General features: G+C 35.8%; 1 protein-coding gene across 4 annotated transcripts in view; it reads left to right on the forward strand.

Moving 5' to 3' along the window:
* vwdel (von Willebrand factor D and EGF domains-like) overlaps positions 1–19,565 on the forward strand; it is a 113,498-nt gene extending 93,933 nt beyond the window's left edge. For 2 of the 4 annotated variants that reach the window (XM_039736951.1, XM_039736952.1), the window contains 7 exons: positions 109–204; positions 3,166–3,261; positions 3,347–3,442; positions 5,090–5,185; positions 10,279–10,374; positions 10,471–10,568; positions 18,412–19,565. In XM_039736951.1, the coding sequence (XP_039592885.1) occupies positions 109–204; positions 3,166–3,261; positions 3,347–3,442; positions 5,090–5,185; positions 10,279–10,374; positions 10,471–10,568; positions 18,412–18,432 (599 nt within the window). In that variant the 3' untranslated portion in view covers positions 18,433–19,565. Of the gene's footprint in view, positions 1–108; positions 205–3,165; positions 3,262–3,346; positions 3,443–5,089; positions 5,186–10,278; positions 10,382–10,470; positions 10,569–18,411 lie in introns of those variants that run through there. The other 2 variants (XM_039736953.1, XM_039736954.1) reach the window with 2 other exon arrangements.
* The last annotated feature ends 1,027 nt before the right edge of the window (positions 19,566–20,592 follow it).

The raw sequence follows: 20,592 nt of genomic DNA on the forward strand, positions 1-20,592 counted from the left end.
TGTCTTATTTATTGTTTTTTTATGTTATACAAATACGTATAAGTATATGGTTGTGAATTATACTACAAAAAATTACAAAAATAATCATTATTAACCCTACTTTTACAGTGGTGTGTAACCGACATTGTGACAATGGAGGAGAATGTGTTAGCCCAGATGTCTGTAAATGTAAGGAAGGATGGGATGGACCAACCTGCAGCTCAGGTATACTTTATCAATTTTGTCTTTCCACAGAAAATGAATAGAATCATGCCTAAACTGAAATATTATATTAAGTACTATATGTTGGTTGGTGGGGAGCATGCACTGGTATAGCACATTCCTGCACCCACCACATGACAAACTACCTCAGGATCCCAAATTAGGACCTGAGCACAGCTGTGTGACAGGACTATATGCAGTTATCAGAGTAATTAAACAAATTTGGCATTTCCAAAGGGTAGAAATATTTTTTCAGAATAAAACCTTATCTTGACAGAAGAGTGTTTTTTAATAAAACCACTTACTGTATTTTCTAAATTATTGTTAATTTGGAATTGTCATCTGTTAATTAAACAGTACATGATTAGGTAAGGGATAAACCACAATTCTTTTGTTAAGATCGATCCTTCGGTCCAGAACTTCATAGCGAACAGCCTTAGCCACTAGACTACATTACCTACTAATACTTCTGTTAGCATGATGGTGACCTTCAAGAGTGGTAGCTTCATTCTTTAATTTATTTTTTACTACACTACTGTTTGTTAGCAGAGTAAATAAAGCACATGTGCTACTTCCACAAGTAATGTATGTAAATTAGAAGTATTGGGAATAAACAGAGAAACTGTCCAGAAAACATAATAGAAAAATAGAAAAAATGCAATAGCCATACAGTATACTATTTCAATAAATGCAATTTTGTTAAAAGAAGAGACTCCTACAAGGGCTGTATGAATTAAATTTGTGTGAAGAGAAGCAGAAGCTCCAAACCTTTTTGATACTTTTGGAGTGCATTTTTTAAAACATTAATTTAAATTTTAACAATGTACTTTTCTGCAACTTTTTCCAGAAGTTCAAACCTCAACTGGAGAAAACTGGAACTGAATTTAAAGTTTCTCTTCCATACCTAAAAAAAACAAACAAAATGCTTGATAAATTCTCAAAACATTCAATAAGTATATTGAATAGGTAAATTTTAATCAACCTATTTCAGTGACACAGACACTTGAAAATGTTGATCTTCATACATGCTATATGTCATGACTCAACTTGATAAAAAGGTAAAATTATTATTATTTCAGGAGGCACTAAACATGGCCCTGAATTCCCTTGGTGAAAATCCCTTTTAGACTCTAAATAAAAGGACCAAAATGAGGGCCAGATCTTTACACTCTGAAAGGACTTACTTTGTTTATTTGATGCTATGTACTTAGCATACTGTAAGTACCTTCTGAATCATTTTAGCTCCTGCTGAGCATAATAGTCCCATAATGCGTAAACAAAAGAAACAATATAAGCGCAAAATCATGAGAAAACCCTCACCATCAAAAAGAAGGTTATGAACATACAAGTATCGCTGCAGTATAAAGGATGAAAATGACTTTATGACTTTCTGTAAAAACAATAAAATAGATGATTATATTTATTTTTGCTACTACACCCAAATAATGTTATGAAAAGAAATGTTTGGTTTTTTTTAATAAACGTCAAATGCAGATTGTCTTGAACATGAAATTAAGTTGAAACCATTATATACAAGACTAGTAGGAGAGCAGGGAGGTACTGCAAATTACTTTGAAATACTTGTGCCTTTTAAATAAGTTTACCATTTCAGATTATAGTTCATGCTTTTGACAGGCGTGTGTTATACTTCTTGAATTTTACGTATTGTTTTTACCTTTTTTTAAACTTGTTTTCTCACATTTTTACTGTGGTTTTGAATGACAGAAACCTCCTCTGCTCTCCGCTTCCTATTGTAATTTAGTTTTTATCTTGTTAATTCAATTTGTTACTAGATTGTTTTCAAATTTTAACTGTGAGAACAGCTTTACATTTTTTAGTCCCAGAGTATGTTAATGTGATTACCTAATACATCTTCTATTTTTAGATTAGACTTTTTTGTGAATTTCCCCTTGGGATTAATAAAGTATCTATCTATCTATCTATCTATCTATCTATAAACTTGATTTTAGCACTACTAATTTTTAATGTTTTCATTTTATTTTTTCAATATATTTACCTTTTGCTGTGAGTTTTCTTAATTCTGCTTGAAATATGCTGTTTAAATAAAAGTGTTTATTATTAGTAACTAAACTAATCTTTGCATACTGTACTAATGGTGCCAGAATATTAGAAGACAGGTCTAGAATTGCTAACCAAATAGCAGTTTCGCATGTCTTTCACAAATATGATGTACCATATCATTTAGACGAACTTCGCCAATATCTTCAGTGATTTACATTGAGGAAACTATGTATTGCTAATGAAGATAAGCTATTATAAGCAGCAGATAAGCATTATAATTAGTGAAAAATCGTCATAGAGCCTTGTCTCATTCATCAAGACACAAGGAGCTATAAATGTAGAAACTAGTAAATGTCCATAAAAGATGACTTAAAATGAAGCAAAAGAAGTGAAAGTAAGGACATTTTTGCTTCTTTAAAGCACTTGTGTGACTTGCAAGTTGTGACTCTAACCATGTCCTCATGAATCTTACTTTTAAAAGATATGCTAAACTTTTCTGTTATAAAGACATCTAGACATGTTGACCAGCTTCCCAAGGCAATTCTGCCTGTTGTGCAGTATGTACTTTTGACCGTAATATTCAGTATCTAGATAAAGCATACAATGATATTGTGCCACCCCGATAAAAGTGCCTCACACACACATGCAGGCACAGTCCTCAACTCATCTCCTCTTTTATTATTTCACTTGAACACCTTCCACCTGTCAGACGCTGTGCCATTAATCAGTCAAAGGTCCCACTGTTTTTCTGAGCCTTGACATAAAGTCTTATTTACTGTATTGTAATTAACACAGAAATATTGTGCAGTATTTTTTATATATCATTTTTAACATACTTTTGCTGGCATTATTTTGGCCTCTGCTGTTGCTTCTTTACTTAATACATGATCAGAAATGTACAATAATTTTGCAATCTGCTCTGTTTCTTTATTTTTTTTAAAGCTGTTTGCACACCTGTATGTTTAAATGGTGGAGTATGTGTTAAGCCAAATGTCTGCATGTGCCCTGCTGGTTTTTATGGAGCTCAGTGTCAGATCGGTAAGAGTGTATATGCTTTTTTAAATAGATGTAACTTTGATGCAGTACAATGTTCTTTAATGACATAAAACTCTGCTTCCTTTAGCTGTTTGTAACCCACCTTGTAAAAATGGTGGACATTGCATGCGGAATAATGTGTGCTCATGCCTAGATGGATACAGTGGAAAGAGGTGTCAAAAAAGTAAGTTTTTATTCATTTTCCTTTTAATTTTGTCATCACGTTAAATGCAATCTTTTAATAAGGTCAAATAGTTTGCAACAGTAATTTTTTCTTTTTTTAGCAAAGATTTTTTTTCTGTACTATATATTATATTTATATATATAATACGCAGTACAGTGTTAATCAACAATATAGACCATTCTTTGAAAGTGTACATTATATTGTGGTAGCTGTCATGTTACTACAAAAACAAATGGAACATAAGGTGCCCACTAATGTGGAATAATAGCGTATACAATATATGAACAAAAAGGGAAAATACTGTTAAGAGACTTTAAGGTTCACCAGAATATCTGGTATTTGTGGTCTAGCAGGATTACGTAAAAGCATAAAAATACGATAAAATGAGGGGAAGCCATTCAGTCCATCAAGCTTGTTTGTTTAGCTAATAGTTAAGCTGTTCCAATATCTCAGATACTTTTCGCTAATATGGTTCAGATTCCTGCAACCCTTAGCATAAAGCAGTGCTTTCAAAGCATGTCCTCTTAAATTCCAGTGGTGTCCTCAACTGTGTGATTCACTGTTAAGTTGAAATAATTTTGCTGGATGTACTTTATCAATGCTTTTGGGAATTTTGAAAGCCTGGATTAAGTCCCATGCAGTCTGATCTGCTCAAGTCCTGGGATGCACTTGGTCGCTCACTTCTGCACAACTTCAAGTGCTGCCATGTCTTCCTGGTAGGGTGGAGAAACTCGATTAAAAACAGATTGTAATTGAAACACTTACATTATTTAGAGAAATCTGTCGATTCCAATGTTGCCTGGATTTAAAGTTTAAAAATATGTAATTACAAATGTGCTAAGCATTAATTTTACTTTCACTATACTTTGTTTTCAAAGTTTCCAATTTGTTTTCAGCACTTGAAGTGCTTACACTTCACCAGCACTGGACCATATTTGTCTACTTTGCATAAAAAAGTTTGCACAAAATATTGGATGTTTACAAACAAAATGCATTGTTATGAAGGTTTGAGTGCAGGCTTGACAAGGGCATAATGGCACAAACTGCATTGGATCTGTGACTGCAATGTCACAAGCAGTCTTCTTGAGGCATTGCCAATATGCCAGCGGCTCTACAGCAAAACTCAGCTGTGCTTTAGGGATTTTACAGTCAGTTCCATGGACATTGGGAAACATTCTTTGCCTTTTTCTTTCTCCTATGTTTTTGTTTTTTGTTTTGGTTGATAGTAGAAAGAAGGTTTAAGTAATCATTGGACTATTTTCAGTCAATAGACATTGGACCTAGTAAAGGGCTGCATTACCATGCATCTCCAGAAGGAAAAAAAGGTTATTTCCATGCTGAAGAGAAAAGAAGGCAACAGACATAATTTCCAGCTCTATAGCTTTCATCAAGTGTGTACAAGTACAGTATACTGTGTAGAGGAGCCACTCATGTGCTGCTATTTTCTCCCATGCTTTTTCTTTGCAAACTGTATGCTATTCAGAAGAGGTTTATAAATTTCACAGATACTGATGATGCCAAAAAACTGTCTGGAACCTAGATATCAAGGTGCAATGTTGAATACTTTTTATTGTAATGAATGCTGACACTGAATTGAACAGTACAAGAATATGATTGTCAATATAAAATGCATTTCACTGTTCACAGGTGTCTGCGATCCAGTGTGCATGAATGGTGGAAAGTGTGTAGGACCCAATGTTTGCTCCTGCTCCTCAGGATGGAAAGGGAAACGATGCAACATTCGTAAGTACACCTTTCCCAGCTTTACCAGAAATATTTGATTTTCTAGGTATTTAAATAAGTAAAATTCTTATGTATTCTGAGTAAATTGGTCTAGTTGAATTCAAATGAATATGTTGTTATACACAGTCTGAGAATGTTTAAATAAAACACCACTTTTAAAATCATTTGGGATATTAGACCTCATCTTTATTTGATCACACCTACACACTGTGTTGTAGACATCCATCCATTATCCAACCCGCTATATCCTAACTACAGGGTCATGAGGGTCTGTTGGAGCCAATCCCAGCCAACACAGGGAGCAAGGCAGGAAACAAATCCCAGGCAGGGCGCCAGCCCACCGCAGGGCACACACACACCAAGCACACACAAGGGACAATTTAGAATCGCCAATGCACCTAACCTGCATGTCTTTGGACTGTGGGAGGAAACCCACGCAGACACAGGGAGATCATGCAAACTCCACGCAGGGAGGACCCGGGAAGTGAACTCGGTTCTCCTAACTGCGAGGCAGCAGTGCTGCCCACCGTGCCGCCCGTGTTGTAGACATGCAGATAAAATAGAAGATGTAAGATACCTTTATTGTCACTGTACAATACAATACAATATTATTTGGAGCAAGTCTCTAGATACCTTAGATAAATGTATATAAGAGGAGGCATTTAACTACAAGAAGCACAAATTTACAAGTAAACGTTAAATTATGTTACTATTAACAGTTCCAAATATACAAAGTTAAAGTAAAGGTAAATCTTATATATAAACATCTAGGCGTGGAAGTGTGTGTGTCTGTCTGTCCGGCCCAGAAGTGTGAGGCAGCCTGAAAGTGCGAGGCTACAGCGTGAAGAGCAAAGAAAGCGACTCTGTTGCCAAAGTGAAACCGCCGTCGCTTATACACAAGCAAGGCAAGCATATCAGCAAAACGAAACCTCCAAGGAGAGCAAAACTCACATAGCCACTGATAGACAACGGAAGCGAGCACGTCGGTAAAACGAAACCAACAAGGAGCCGCTAATGGACAACCTGTGCGACTGAATGATTGAAGTGTCAGAATCCATGGTTTCTATGAGCTTTTTACAGCACAGGCTTCTACAGCTAGTATGTAATAAAAGTAAAGGTAAATTTGTAAGCATAAAAAAATAATAAATGAAGTCACAGTGAGAATTACAGTTAGTGTAGTGGTCATGAGTTCCACAAGGGTCATGTACAAATATGTAACTGTGTGGGGTTGATGCAGAAGTTCAGTTAAATCAGTGGTGGTTTCTGTTATAGGAAGAGGCAGTGATTGCTGTGCATTTAATAGGTTGACTGCTTTGGGGTAGAAGCTGTTCTTCAGCCTGGTAGTGCAGGCATGCAGGGTTTTGAAGCACCTGCCAGAGGGCATAGGAGTGAAAATGCTACGGTCGGGGTAGGCTGGATCTCTACAAATTTTCTCTGTTTTTCTGCTGCACCAGTTAGTGAAGATATCTTCCAGTGATGGTAGGTGAGCACCAGTAATTCTCTGAGCCATTTTGATGATACGCTGGAGGGCCTTCCTGTTCTCAGATTTCAGCCAGAGTACCACTCTGTAATGCTCTACGTGATGACAGATTCTGTGGTGCACATGTATAAGTTAAGTAGCAGCTGATGTGGGAGTTATACTTTTTTCAAATCTTTGTTTACTATCAACATGTGAGATTAAGCCGCTTTGGAGATCCTGCAGGATCGATGTGCAAGCTTTGATGTTTGATGAATGGTTTCGATATGGTGAAGCAAAATGTATTTGTGGTGCATTTATATTCAAGCGTCACATATTCCCCAACGTAATAACATGATAGATTTTAAAGGTCTCACACACCATCTTCTCCGCCATCTTTTTTTTTTTTTTTGCACTTTCACAACAGTATTAGAATGTACAGCAGCTTATTCAAGCCACAGAGGAAAAAAAACAGGGACACAGTGAAAAGGTCAATTTTGTGATGAAAGCAGAAATTTCAGCATTAGTCTTGAAATTTCCACCTTAATCTCTTAGTTTATTTTGTCATTAAAGCAGACTGTTGTGAATGGTCTAAAAAATAAAAGAAGGTGACAGAACATGGAAAATGGCAAAAATAGTAGTAAAAGAAATAAAACAAAAAAATAAAATGAAAAATGATTATTAAAAAGTGTGTATCAAATAAAGGCAAATGTTTCTTTTAAAGTAATTGAAAAGTGCTAGTGTAATTAGGAAAATAATTTGATGGTCTTGGCCTTCTTGGTCCCTAAGAATATCAATGTACAGGTGCCCTCTAGGACAGGGGTTCCCAAACTCGATCCTGGGGACCCACTGTGGCTTCAGGTGTTTGTTCCAAACAGCTTCCATTTTTTATCGGACTCTTAGCCTAATTAAGTGAGTCATTATTTCCTAGTGTCTGTGGTTTCGAGTAAATGTGGAAATTACAAGTTTGGTAGATTTTTATTAAAATGTAATAAGCAGTTATATGGTGAATATGAAGTTTTTTTTTAATTTTTAACAGTATTTTCAGCCTCATTTTCATGCTGGTTTTCCAGGTGTTCTGGTTATTTAATTCATTATTTACTAATTAGCGGGATTGGTGTTGAAGTCGTTGCTGCTTTCATCATCCTGGGTGTCTGCTATGCTGGCTATTAATTGTCACTGTTAGGGTTAAATGAAGGGAGCAAACTACACAGGAAAGGGGAAAAATAATAGAAAAACAACAAAAGAGAGTTAAGCATTTATAGCTTTAGAAAAAAAACAGAAGCTTTTGTAAATGTCTTATAAATGTAAAAACCATACTGTTGTTTTTCTAAATGCAGAATAAGAGTAGAGTAAAAAAGACCAGCTCATTAAATTAGATTAGTTGTTATCAATTATTATCACCAATTGTGAATCTGGTTGGAACAAAAACCTGCAGCCACAGTGGGTCCCTAGGACTGAGTTTGAGAACCACTGCCCTAGGATATTAAATGTTGTTTGCAGTCCATTTGGAGAAACATTGCACCTTTGTCCTCCTAACCTTATTCAGGATTTATTACAGGCAATAAAGAGCTAAAATAGTTCTAGTCTACTTTCTTAAATTTCAACAAACATATTTACTTAAGAGATAACAATTCCAAACATGGTCAATAATTTACTGCTCTTCACCCCCACTTTTGCCATTTGTTAATCACATGCTGAAGCCCTGCGACCACCTGTAAGACTGTACTTAATTAAAGCCACATCTAACAGCAAGACCCTCACTGATATCTCACTTAACACAAATATTGTGGGTTTAATTGAAGGAAATTCAATTACCTTAATGGTAACTGAAATAAATGTTTCAGGAAATATGGCAGTACAGTATACATAATTAACAAGGACAGTAGAACATTGAAAAAACAGCAAACTAGAAAAATTAAGTTCTTTGCTTAGGGAATAATTGTGACTAACTAAAAAAGAACAACAAATGTCAAAATCATAACAAAGAAAAGGAAAAATAGGATTCCCAATAATCTTTACAATTAATATCAATCAATATTAATAAAGCACATTTAAAAACCACAAATGATGAGCAAAGTGCTGTACTTACACACAGAATAAAAATAACTTCAGAAAAAAATTAATTTATTAAACATAAAAATGCTAAAAGATAGATAGATCCACAGAAAAAGCATGATTACCCTTAAACTTCAGTCGAGACTAGGGGATGGACACAACTTTTTGATCAGATGATCTCAAAAGCTTAGAGATGGTGAAGGAGGTCTGTAATATAACATGTGGCCCAACCACTGAGTATTTTAAAGACAAATAATAAAACTGCAAACTGTAACCTGTATTTTACAGGTAGCCAATGAAGAGAGACCAGAACTGATTACAGTTTAAGGATTCCTCAAATTTAGAACAAAAACTGGCTTTGAAGCTTGAGTCACTTTTGTGAAGTATACTGAGTCGACACAATGTGTTGACCGTTATTTAAACTCTCATTACCATGTGATTGATGATGTCCAAAGCCTTAAACATCAGCAATGGTTTCACTGCTTTAAAACTTTGTGTTATCCTGTAACACACGTACTATAAAAGTGGACATGGAACTGCAAGCCATATTTTGTACGTTTATACAGATGATACCAAATTAAATACGCAGTCCCGACCAGCAACTTGTAATGTTTAATTAATTCGGTAGGGACATTGCCTAAACCCATTATGATTCTCTCTAATACTATTATTCTCCTAACACTGAAGGGAAAATATTAATCTTTCACATTGCCTCATAGCAAAGATCTCCTCACATGAAAATGTTGCCACATAATTTGGAATCAGGAGTGGCTTATAATACGTTTATGATGTTTGCTATCATGGCAACAAATTACATCTTTAGGACACCACATTTAAACCTTATTGTACAAAATTGTTGCACATACTTACATTTAGTTACTGCAGCATCCTAATGGCACCATGAATATCAGAAGATCAAAGTGAACACACAGTGTTCTTAGAATTTTAGTGCACATGTTATATGCATGCTTCTTCCGCTCTCTCACGCTCATGACTGCTATAATTTCTGCAAAACATCAGATTTTATTGTTTATGAAGGACCAAAACTTTATGTTTTGTTTTATAGCACAATCAGAACGAATCTTCAAAAGCTTCATGGGGCTTCATCTGCCCCATTGTTACAAAAAGTTACATAGTAAATCTAAACCTGAAGCATGATGATTAACAAACAGAATTACCAAAACTTGAACTCTAAGGAACAGAAGAAACTGCATAAATATCCAAAAGCTTATACTAGAACAATTCAAAGAAAACAAAATACTGCTATTGTTCCCCTCTTTAATGTCCAGAATCCCACCTACAAAACATATGCTTTGAAATTATTACTTATTTAGCCCATCAGGGAAACAGTCAAGCAGGAAGCATAACCGTAATTAAGGATCTCCACATGACTGAATATAACTTAAATAATTGGTGAAACACAACATGGATTACAGCCTAATTATGTTAGGCTAAAGAGGATGAAAGGAGAGGGGCCATGGACAGAACCAAGAGCCAACCCATGAAACTGGTAGAGTGTAAGAGAGCAGAATTTGAGTCAGCAGCAAAAAGAGTAATTTGATTTATCTTTTTCTGTCAGCCATTTGTTTACAGAAGTGTAAAAATGGTGGAGAATGTGTGGGACCCAATACATGTCACTGTCCAGCTGGATGGGAAGGGCTACAGTGCCAAACACGTAAGCTGTGAGCATGTTCTAATAAATTAAGTAATATTGAGTAATATAGAACTTTTTATAAATGTAAGATGCTAACCTGCCACTTTTTTTTCACAGCAATATGTCACAATAAATGTTTGTTTGGGGGCAGATGTGTGTATCCTAACAGATGTTTTTGTCGTCCAGGATTCTCTGGGGCTTTCTGTAGTACAAAGGTCAGTTCTGCTTTCTAAACACATTTTTAATAGAACACTTTGCATTTCTATACCCCCATCAATCCTGAATAGAATTTAAGCAAGAGAATGAAGTGAGAAGAATAAATGTATTTTGTTCCACAATAAGAATCAAAATGCACATTCGTAACATCAAAACACACTTTCACAACAATTTCTAAACCATTTTCTTTAAGTACTTTTCAGTTAAAAGGTTGTGACAATCTTTAGTCATTTTGAATGTGCCAGGCTCCAGTTGTGTTTTCCAAATCACATTGATCTTCATTTACTTTTTTGAAATATTTTATTGTTCTGTGTGTTTTTCAAACAGACATTGGCATTTGAATTTGCAGTTGCGCCACAGCACACTATAACATGACACAACTGCATTTTAAAAGAAGGAAGAACACACAGCAATCTACCCAAACTTTAAGACCTCTTTATTGTGACATTCAGTCAAAATGGAAAGTAAATATTTCTAGGGAAAACGTAAGGTTAAATACTTTGATTTTTTTACTTTAAATTTAGTTTAACATGTTGATTTTAACAAAATATCTTACAGTGAATCATCATGTATTACCAGGTCAGTCAGTTACTCATTATCCAACCCGCTTTGCTTGTTATTTCACTATTGCTTTGCATTTTACCCATAAATAAAGATATTAACTCAACTCTTCTATGCTTAAATTTAAAAAATCAATTTATTTGGACCATTTAGTTTTTTCCCAAAGCCTGGAAGGAGCAGAGCTCTATCTCTCTCAAACACACACTGGTCAATTCAGAATTTAGAGTGAACAATCTGGCACTGGGTGGGGTGGGTTTTGCGCTCTTGTTGTGTTGTTTCTTGATTGTTCTTTTAATGACAATTTGGCTTTATTGTTGATTATTTATTTCTTATATTATTTAGGAAAATCGCAACATTTTACTCACTAAAACTTCGGATTATTTGTAAACAAAATCCATCCTCCTCTCTTTCCTCAAAAACAGTTCAATCACTGTCGTACGGATTATCCGTGCGCCTCAGTTCCATCAAAAAGTCCCTTTCTATCGCCATCGAAGCTAATACTGAAAATAGAACCTGTGGCTTCTATCCAATCAATGGGTCTGAATACGGTGACGTCGCCGTACGCCTGCTACAGGGCCCTACTGACACCAACTCATAATCTGATTGGTTGAAGCAACAGGTTAATCGACATTTATTCTGTGTTAGAGTGTCTGCACAACGGATTGTAAAGTCCTCTCTGCCTGGCAACAAATGATGGCTGAAATGTGATTGGTTAAATGCTTTAATATGAAAATACATGCCTGGAAGCAGCACAACCATCGGAAAAGCTATGAAAGGAAGCAGACAGACTATTTGGAATTATTTAATAAGTATTCATGGACAAAATATAATTAACATCAGTTTGTGATTCAGATATATTTACTTATGAATATGCTAAGCACAGTCCTTCACCCGTGAATATTTACCTTATATGGGAAGGCACTCAATTACGTGGGAGGCGTGATGACGCGAGACACAACTCCGCCTCCCACGGCCATCGAGCTGCAGTCTATTACAGTATATGGATGAAAAAATAGGTTCCAGTTATGACCATTACGCGTAGAATTTCGAAATGAAACCTGCCCAACTTTTGTAATTAAGCTGTAAGGAATGAGCCTGCCAAATTTCAGCCTTCTACCTACACGGGAAGTTGGAGAATGAGTGAGTGAGTCAGTGAGTGAGTGAGTGAGTCAGTCAGTCAGTCAGTCAGGGCTTTGCCTTTTATTAGTATAGATTCAATACTACTCAGTTTATTCTTATATGCATCTCATGGCAGAGACATATTTGGGGTATATAAACAAATTTATAAATAAAAAACCATAACAGAAAATGGAACAGCATGCAATTTGCATACATACATTAGAATATATGTAAAAAGAAATTATAGTTATACAGTATTTTGTTTTTATAATTCTCATAAGTGAAAAATAAGAATACAAAAATCAAGAAATCACAATTTAAATAAATAGACAGAATGTCTAGAGAAAATAAGCATGCACAACATTTTGACGCCTGGCTCATCTAGACCAGCTGGCAATCTAGCTCCACCTAAAAAGCCTAAAATATGTTACAGTACATGTAAACGTTCATAACTGTAACACTATATTACAGTGGCATCTCAATGTGTGTGTCAGGATCAATGCTGTTGTTTCTTATCAGTTCTGAGAAAAGTTCTGTGTTTGGCAACATCCAATTTAAAATGGTGCTTAAAAATACACACATACTGTATACACAGAAATTCAATATACTTTCAGTCTTATATCACTGTCAGTTTCTTTCTTTGGAAACATCCAACGTAAAATGGTGCAGTTCTTCAGTGAATGCATGCTACAGTATATACATAGAAAAGAGCACAACAATAATATTATGAACTGTCATTCTATACTAATTATATACTTACTAGACAGTAACGGCACACTGCACGATAACATGCAGCCAATACACTTGACCATATTCTGCTGACCCTTGACCTTAACCTTTGTTGACCATATATGTGTACAATGATGTAAGATATGAAGAGGTAGGGTTAATGACAGCAAAGGTGCTAGGGATGAGAATGGTACCCATATGCACACGGCCACCTGCTGCAGAGAGCTGATACTACAATAAATAAAATAAAAAAAAGAGTAATAATTCCAAAACTCTTCACTTTTAATATAAAGCTGTAGTGCAGAGTTTCAGTGTAGTATATGTGTACCAAATTTTAGACTAGAGGTTATTTGATTTTTGACCTTGACCTTCTTGGGTTGACCTTTGACCTTGGAGGATCAATCATCACCCCGAAAGCGGACAGTAGAGGTCACATAGTATTGTATATGTGTACCAAATTCCAGGTTAATAGATCAAACGGTTTGCGAGCTACAGGTGATTTAAAATCCTGGACCGACAAACAGACAGCCACGGTAGCATATTATATAAGGAGATTAAACATACACATTTAAGATGGCCCGCATTCAGAACTTAACACAATACAATGTAAACTGCATCCATACAAGCTGTTTAACAGTTTAACTAAACGCTTCATCTTTAGTCCTTCACATGAATTTCCCCACTTGTTAACACATATGTGATGCAAAGTCAAAAAACACGAAGTTACTAATATGTCGAGATTTGGAGGTGTACAAGAGCATGTCAAATTAATACAAACGAGTTCATACATATTAAAATACTGTCTGTTGGCGGGAAAGTCAGCGTCCTTTTAAAAAATAAAGACTAACCTTGAAATGTTTTACAAAATAGGCATCTTTGCACTATAACTATTAAGACGTTTAATCTAAAGCGTTACAGTGTGATTTCATGACGATTGGTGTGGTTACACCCAATATTACTCACCTGTAACCAGAAAAATAATGGAGACAGTGAAACTGTGCAGCCTTTCTGTGCAGCCGCACTCATTTGAATGAAGCATCAGAGTAGCAACCGAGAGGGAACAGAGTAGTCTAAACAGCACTAACCGAGTCTCACTGCTCCCTCTACTGGTTGCCACAGGAATGATTTATTCTGTCGATTTAACCAAAACCCAGAAGAACTGTAAATTCAGAGCCACCTGTTCTTATACGCAGATCACGCTTTGTGCGTGGGATTCATGATCAGAGGATTCACTTGTTTTACTTGACTTGAGTCAGATAACTCCTCCCACAACCCAAATCGTAATATCACATAAGAATAATGTAAAGTAACAACCTCCTCCACAGAGTAGAGTTCTGCAGATGCGCAATTGGACAATATTGGGGGTTATCGCTGTTTCATGGAATTAACGTCGTTGACAGTCACAAGGAGATAGATAGCTTCAGGTCAGCAGTTTACTGCAGTAATGGAGTAGCATTATGTGTAATATTTTTCATATCAAGTGTTTGCCTTCTGTGATCTTGGGAAACGTGAACTCACTACCAAATAAGATCGACGAACTGGCTGCCTTCTCCCAGTATGTGGATTGTAACACCCGGGGAAACAGGACTATCGACCTACTGTATGCAAACGTTAAAGACGCATACAGCGCCACCCCGCTGCCTGCGCTTGGGAAAGCAGATCATAACCTGGTTCTGCTTCAGCCTCACTACAAACCAAGAGTGAGGGAACTACCTACAACCACACGCTCATTCAGGAAGTGGTCCCCTGAGAGACTGCTTTGGAACTACAGACTGGGATATATTGCTGGGGTCACATAGTGAGAACATTGAAGAGGCTGTTGAATGCACAACTGATTACATCAACTTCTGTATGGACATTGTGGTTCCAGTAAGAACAGTACGCTGCTAACAACAAGCCATGGATTACAAGTGACATCAAAGGGTGACCCTCTGCAATTCGCATACCAGGAGAAGGTGGGAGCGGAGGATGCCATCATCTATATGCTACACTGATCCCTCTCCCACTTGGACAGAGGCAGTGGTGCTGTAAGAATTATGTTTTTGGACTTCTCTAGCTCCTTCAACACCATCCAACCTCTGCTCCTTAGAGACAAGCTGACTGAGATGGGAGTAGACTCACACCTGGTGGCATGGATCGTCGACTATCTTACAGACAGACCTCAATATGTGTGTCTTGGGAACTGCAGGTCTGACATTGTGTTCAGCAATACAGGGGCGCCGCAGGGGACTTTACTTTCTCCGGTCCTGTTCAATCTATATACATCAGACTTCCAATATGACTCGGAGTCCTGTCACGTGCAAAAGTTCGCTGATGACACTGCTATTGTGTGCTGCATCAGGAGAGGACAGGAGGAGGAGTACAGGAAGTTAATCAAAGACTTTGTTAAATGGTGCGACTCAAACCACTTACATCTTAACACCAGCAAAACCAAGGAGCTGGTGGTGGATTTTAGGAGGCCCAGGCCCCTCATGGACCCTGTGATCATCAGAGGTGACTGTGTGCAGAGGGTGCAGACCTGTAAGTACCTGGGAGTGCAGCTGGATGACAAATTAGACTGGACTGCCAATACTGATGCTCTATGTAAGAAAGCTCAGAGCCGACTATACTTTCTGAGCAGGTTGGCATCCTTCAACATCTGCAATAAGATGCTGCAGATGTTCTACCAGACGTTGTGGCGAGTGCCCTCTTCTACACAGTGGTGTGCTGGGGAGGCAGCATAAAGATGAAAGACGCCTCACGCCTGGACAAACTTGTTAGGAAGGTAGGCTCTATTGTAGGAGTAAAGTTGGACAGTTTAACATCTGTGGCTGAGCGACGGGCATTAATCAAACTCCTGTCAATCATGAATAATCCACTGCATCCACTGAACAGTGTCATCTCCAGACAGAGGAGTAGCTTCAGTGCACAGACTTTTGTCACTGTCCTGCTCCACTGACAGACTGAGGAGATCGTTCATCCCCCACACTATGCGACTCTTCAATTCCACCTGGGGGAGTAAATGCTAACATTATTTAAAGTTATTGTCTGCTTTTATATGCATTTTTATTACTATTTAATTTAATATTGTTTTTTGTATCAGTATACTGCTGCTGGATTATGTGAATTTCCCCTTGGGATTAATAAAGTATCTATCTATCTATCTATCTATCTATCTATCTATCTATCTATCTATCTATCTATCTATCTATCTATCTATCTATCTAACAGATATTACCTGATGTTATAGTACCTAGATGACACATGGTTGATGATTATTTATTAGCACCATATGGACCTCATTACCTACATGTTGTAAAAGGCTGCTAACGTTACTCAGCATGTGAAGTGCTCCGAGTGTTGCTGAAATGGGGACACATTTCTAAACTTTAGTAATACACAGGTGGCTCCTGTACTAAGTAGTTAGTTGTTGGCAGAATTGTGGGAAAGCACCATGCAAGCAACCGTCACATACAAAAAGAGCAATCAGTTCAATTCTTATTACTGATTTAGTCAATGTATTGTTGCATCCTGCTGTCACCAAAAGGACAAAATGAACTTAAATAAGATAAATTCATAAGAGTACGTGATAGATTCACATGTTCATTGTTTAAATATCTAAATATTCACCTTTATTTTCATCCTGCATTTGCTGCATTAAGTAATTTTTTAACAACTTCAGTAGCAGTAGTTGTAGTTGTTTTTTATTTTATTAATGGTATTGTATATACAGTATTAGTAGTAGAAGTTCGTGTTTTATATTGTCTTCATCATTATTATTAGTAGTAGTAGTAGTATTAAAATTGTTTTTGTTGTAGTTGTATCACAATTCACAAGTGATACTGTTGGCTATATCAAGTAATAAAGAGTAGCAGCACATTATTATTAACCATTAACCCTTAAATATTATTATTATTATCATAATTATTATTATTACTACTACTAATAATAATAAGGAATGGAATAAGCCTTCATTTATAAAGAAAACAAATCAATTATCATTGCCATTAAATACAACTGAAGTCCAAATCTATTGGTTGCCCTCCAGATTGAAGCAACCCTTCCAGTTACTGGTTTTTCAAACATTAAGCTCATCAAGACATACTTGAGGTCATCCACTGTGCAAGAACATATAAGCAACTTGGCTATCATCAGCTCAGACCTTGCACAGAAGCTGTCATGTGATGAATTAATAGATGACTTTGCCTTCAGAAAATGTAGGCATGTCTTGTTGTGATATGCAGCCAATTGACTGAATAAATCCTGAAACATTCACCTTCAGTTTTTGATTATTTTAAAAAAAGTATTTGTATTCGACATTAAAAGTTATAGTTAAGTTTGTGATGTGTGTTCATTTGTTAATTTATATACTGTATATATATATATATATATATATATATATATATATATATATATATATATATATATATATATATATATATATATATATATATATATATATATATATATAATACACTACCATGGCTGCCCGTTTGTCTGTCCAGGAGTTTAAATCACCTGTAGCTCGCAAACCGTTTTCAACTATTGACCTGAAATTTGGTACACATATACTACGTGACCTCTACTGTATGCTTTCGGGGTGATGATTTTTATTCCTCTTTTTGTTTTTATGGGTGCCGTTCTCATCCCTACCAGCTTTGCCATCACTTCCTCTACCTCTTCATATCTTAAATCATTCTTGAGGCAGATTGAACACTTAAGTGCCACCTTAAGCAAAAAATTAAGAAAACATACTAAGTAATTGCAACACAAACACTGATTTAACCAGTTTTAAGATGAAAAGATGCCGACAGAAGAAGAGAAGAAGCGGGCCACTAGGGTGGAGAAAACAAGAGCTGCACACGAAGCAGCAAGTGCATCAACCTCTGAGCAAGCGAATGGGGAATGTACAGGGAAAGAGTATGAAAACTATAAGTCAAGTGTGTTCACTGCATGTTACCGTGCAGTATGCCGTGACTGGCTTATTTTTATATTAGTTGTTCAAATTAAAGCTGTTACAAGAAACACTAATGTAGATTCAGTGTAGGGTGCGGTTGACAAGAACATTCCACTTGAAGCCCCAGTTTGACTAGGGATGGCACTGTGTACAACAGTCATAAAAATGAATAAAAACAAAATAAAAAATGACCTAAAATATGCAGTTATACTTTTGGACTGTAAAACCTTCCTTGAATACTCTGTTTTTCACATTCAAAACCACCATCTACTGGTAGCTCTAAATTCAACTTAATCGTATTTGTCTGTCCTGCCATGTCCTTTAAAAATTTTGCTTCTGTCTTGTGGCTCATTTCTGCAGGAATAAGCTCTGGCTAACCGATTACTTACTTATTGAATTTCATTAAAAAATGGGAAGGTCGATTATTATTGTTAATAAAAATAAATTAATACCCTGCAATGTTACTACATGTACTTCATGAGTGTATTTCTTTTCAGGTGCAGTACCATTTGAAGTAACAAAAAGCTAATTATTGCTGATACAGATTTAACTAACACACACTGCTGAAGACTGGACTTCACTCAGAAGAAGACAATTTGAAGGAAATATTCAAATGACATCCAAATTAAAATCCACATATAGTCTTTTCATGCATAGAAAATTCTGTTAATTAAAAATTTCTATTTTTAAATTCAGACTTTCATTTTCTTTTCAAATTATTCATCCCCTACTTCACATGTATATGTATATATGTATTTAACAATTTGCTGCGGATTATTGAAAAATGAGTGGACGAGTTAATCATTCTGTTTAATTTTAACTGTGAAAGTAGACATCAAACATAATGCCCATTTGCTTTTTAAAACACTATGGCCTTGGTGTACATTATTATATGTAACTGACCACTTCCAAATTTATTTTATGATCTAATAAAATTTCAAATTGACATAATTTTTATCTTCTGAAATGGATATGTATAGTAGTATAAATATATTACAGTAAATCACATCCATAATCATAAAAAATAGCTTTACTTTTGAAATCAATTAAACCCAAAACATAAAGGGAGCCTACCTATAATACGTCAAAATATGTTTATATTTTAACAAAATTGCAAATCTCGATTGATTTACGCTATATGGGCAAAAGTTAAGCTTGCACAGAAACAGAATAGAAAAAGTAGAGTATTTTGTTGACAAGGAAACCAAAAATGGTATATTGTGTTTTTAGATATGTATAATAATGCTAAATATGACAATTTCAGTTATTCTTTGAAATGTGTTTCTTAACTTGTAAATCGTGTACATGGTAAATAGACGATTTCTATTTAAATACTGTTTTATTTTAGTTTATATCACGCCTATTTTGACTTGTAGGTTTATGAGGTTTAAAATGTAGACATCCATTATTTAAAAAATGTCACAAATTTAAATGAACTTTGATTACAGTCTTTCCCGAAGTATAACTAAATATAACAGCTTTAAGATTCTCATTGTGTGGCTCCTCTGGGGTTATAATAAAATTGTGCCTTACTGCACTCAACTCTTATTTGTTACTTACTGAATGCATTTTGTGCCTTTAGTGTTACTTTAATTTTGTAAAATAATGTGAATATGTCATTATTTCTTTTGAATAAACGTTTTGTTGTTTATTTTTTGTTATTCTATTAAGCTGTATTTCCAAGTGTCAATGTTTTTTGGTGTTCACTGATTAATCTCTATATATAAAATCCAATGTCTGTCTGTCTGTATGTCTGTTTGCTTTTCACCAGAGAATTACTTAACGGATTTAGATCATTTTTTTTTCTATAAGTTGCTTGAACATTCTGGATGATATTGCGACTTCTCTCATGGTGCTAAGAATCATAATCCGCTTGCAGGAGTAATATATTTGCGCTAATCCAAGACAGAAGATGCGGGCCGAGGGGAGCATGACGTCAGGAGTGGGGAGCCAGGCTGGGCCCTCTTCACTGTCCTGTTTTATTACTACACGGGCAGAGCCACGGGGGATGGCTAGTAATAATAATAATAATTCACAATATTCCATGTATACTGCTCCTGTCATAAGGTACAGAATGTATTTTACTGAGATTTGATTAGTTTGCATTTGAGGTTAACAATGCATTTTCTGCTCCCCACTCAAAAAATTGACAGCGCTTTGCAAAACGTGTTCTGCAATCCAAGAACCTTAACCGTACAAAAAAATGATAGGGCCTGCATATGCTATCATCTGGCACAGAGATGGCACACAGACCATGCCCAGTATCTTTTAACACAACCACCCAAATTCAGCACAGTTCAGCACTATGTATCTACTTGGGCAGGATTCAGCTCAGAGCTGGACCAAGTACAAACAATTTGGTTGAATCAGGACCAATTCTGCCACATATCAATTATAATAGCAAAGTGACTCTATGACAGATCTGGCCCAAATACAAAAATCAGCATTTGGAATACTATATAGTGTCTTTTTATCAGATATTTTATCTGATCCAGATGTGTGCCATATTAATTATGAATTGCTAAAATGAGCTCAGGTTCAAACATGTGGACATGACAAATTGGGCTATCATCTGCTGAAATAAAAATATAAAGTTAACACATTTTTCGATTGAACAACCTTGTCTTATTGATGGAGTAAAACGGTCATCCTTCTATTACTGCATGCAGTTTGTGTGA

Source organism: Polypterus senegalus, chromosome 15, assembly GCF_016835505.1.
Source record: "Polypterus senegalus isolate Bchr_013 chromosome 15, ASM1683550v1, whole genome shotgun sequence".
In the NCBI taxonomy this organism is placed as follows: Eukaryota; Metazoa; Chordata; class Cladistia; order Polypteriformes; family Polypteridae; genus Polypterus; species Polypterus senegalus.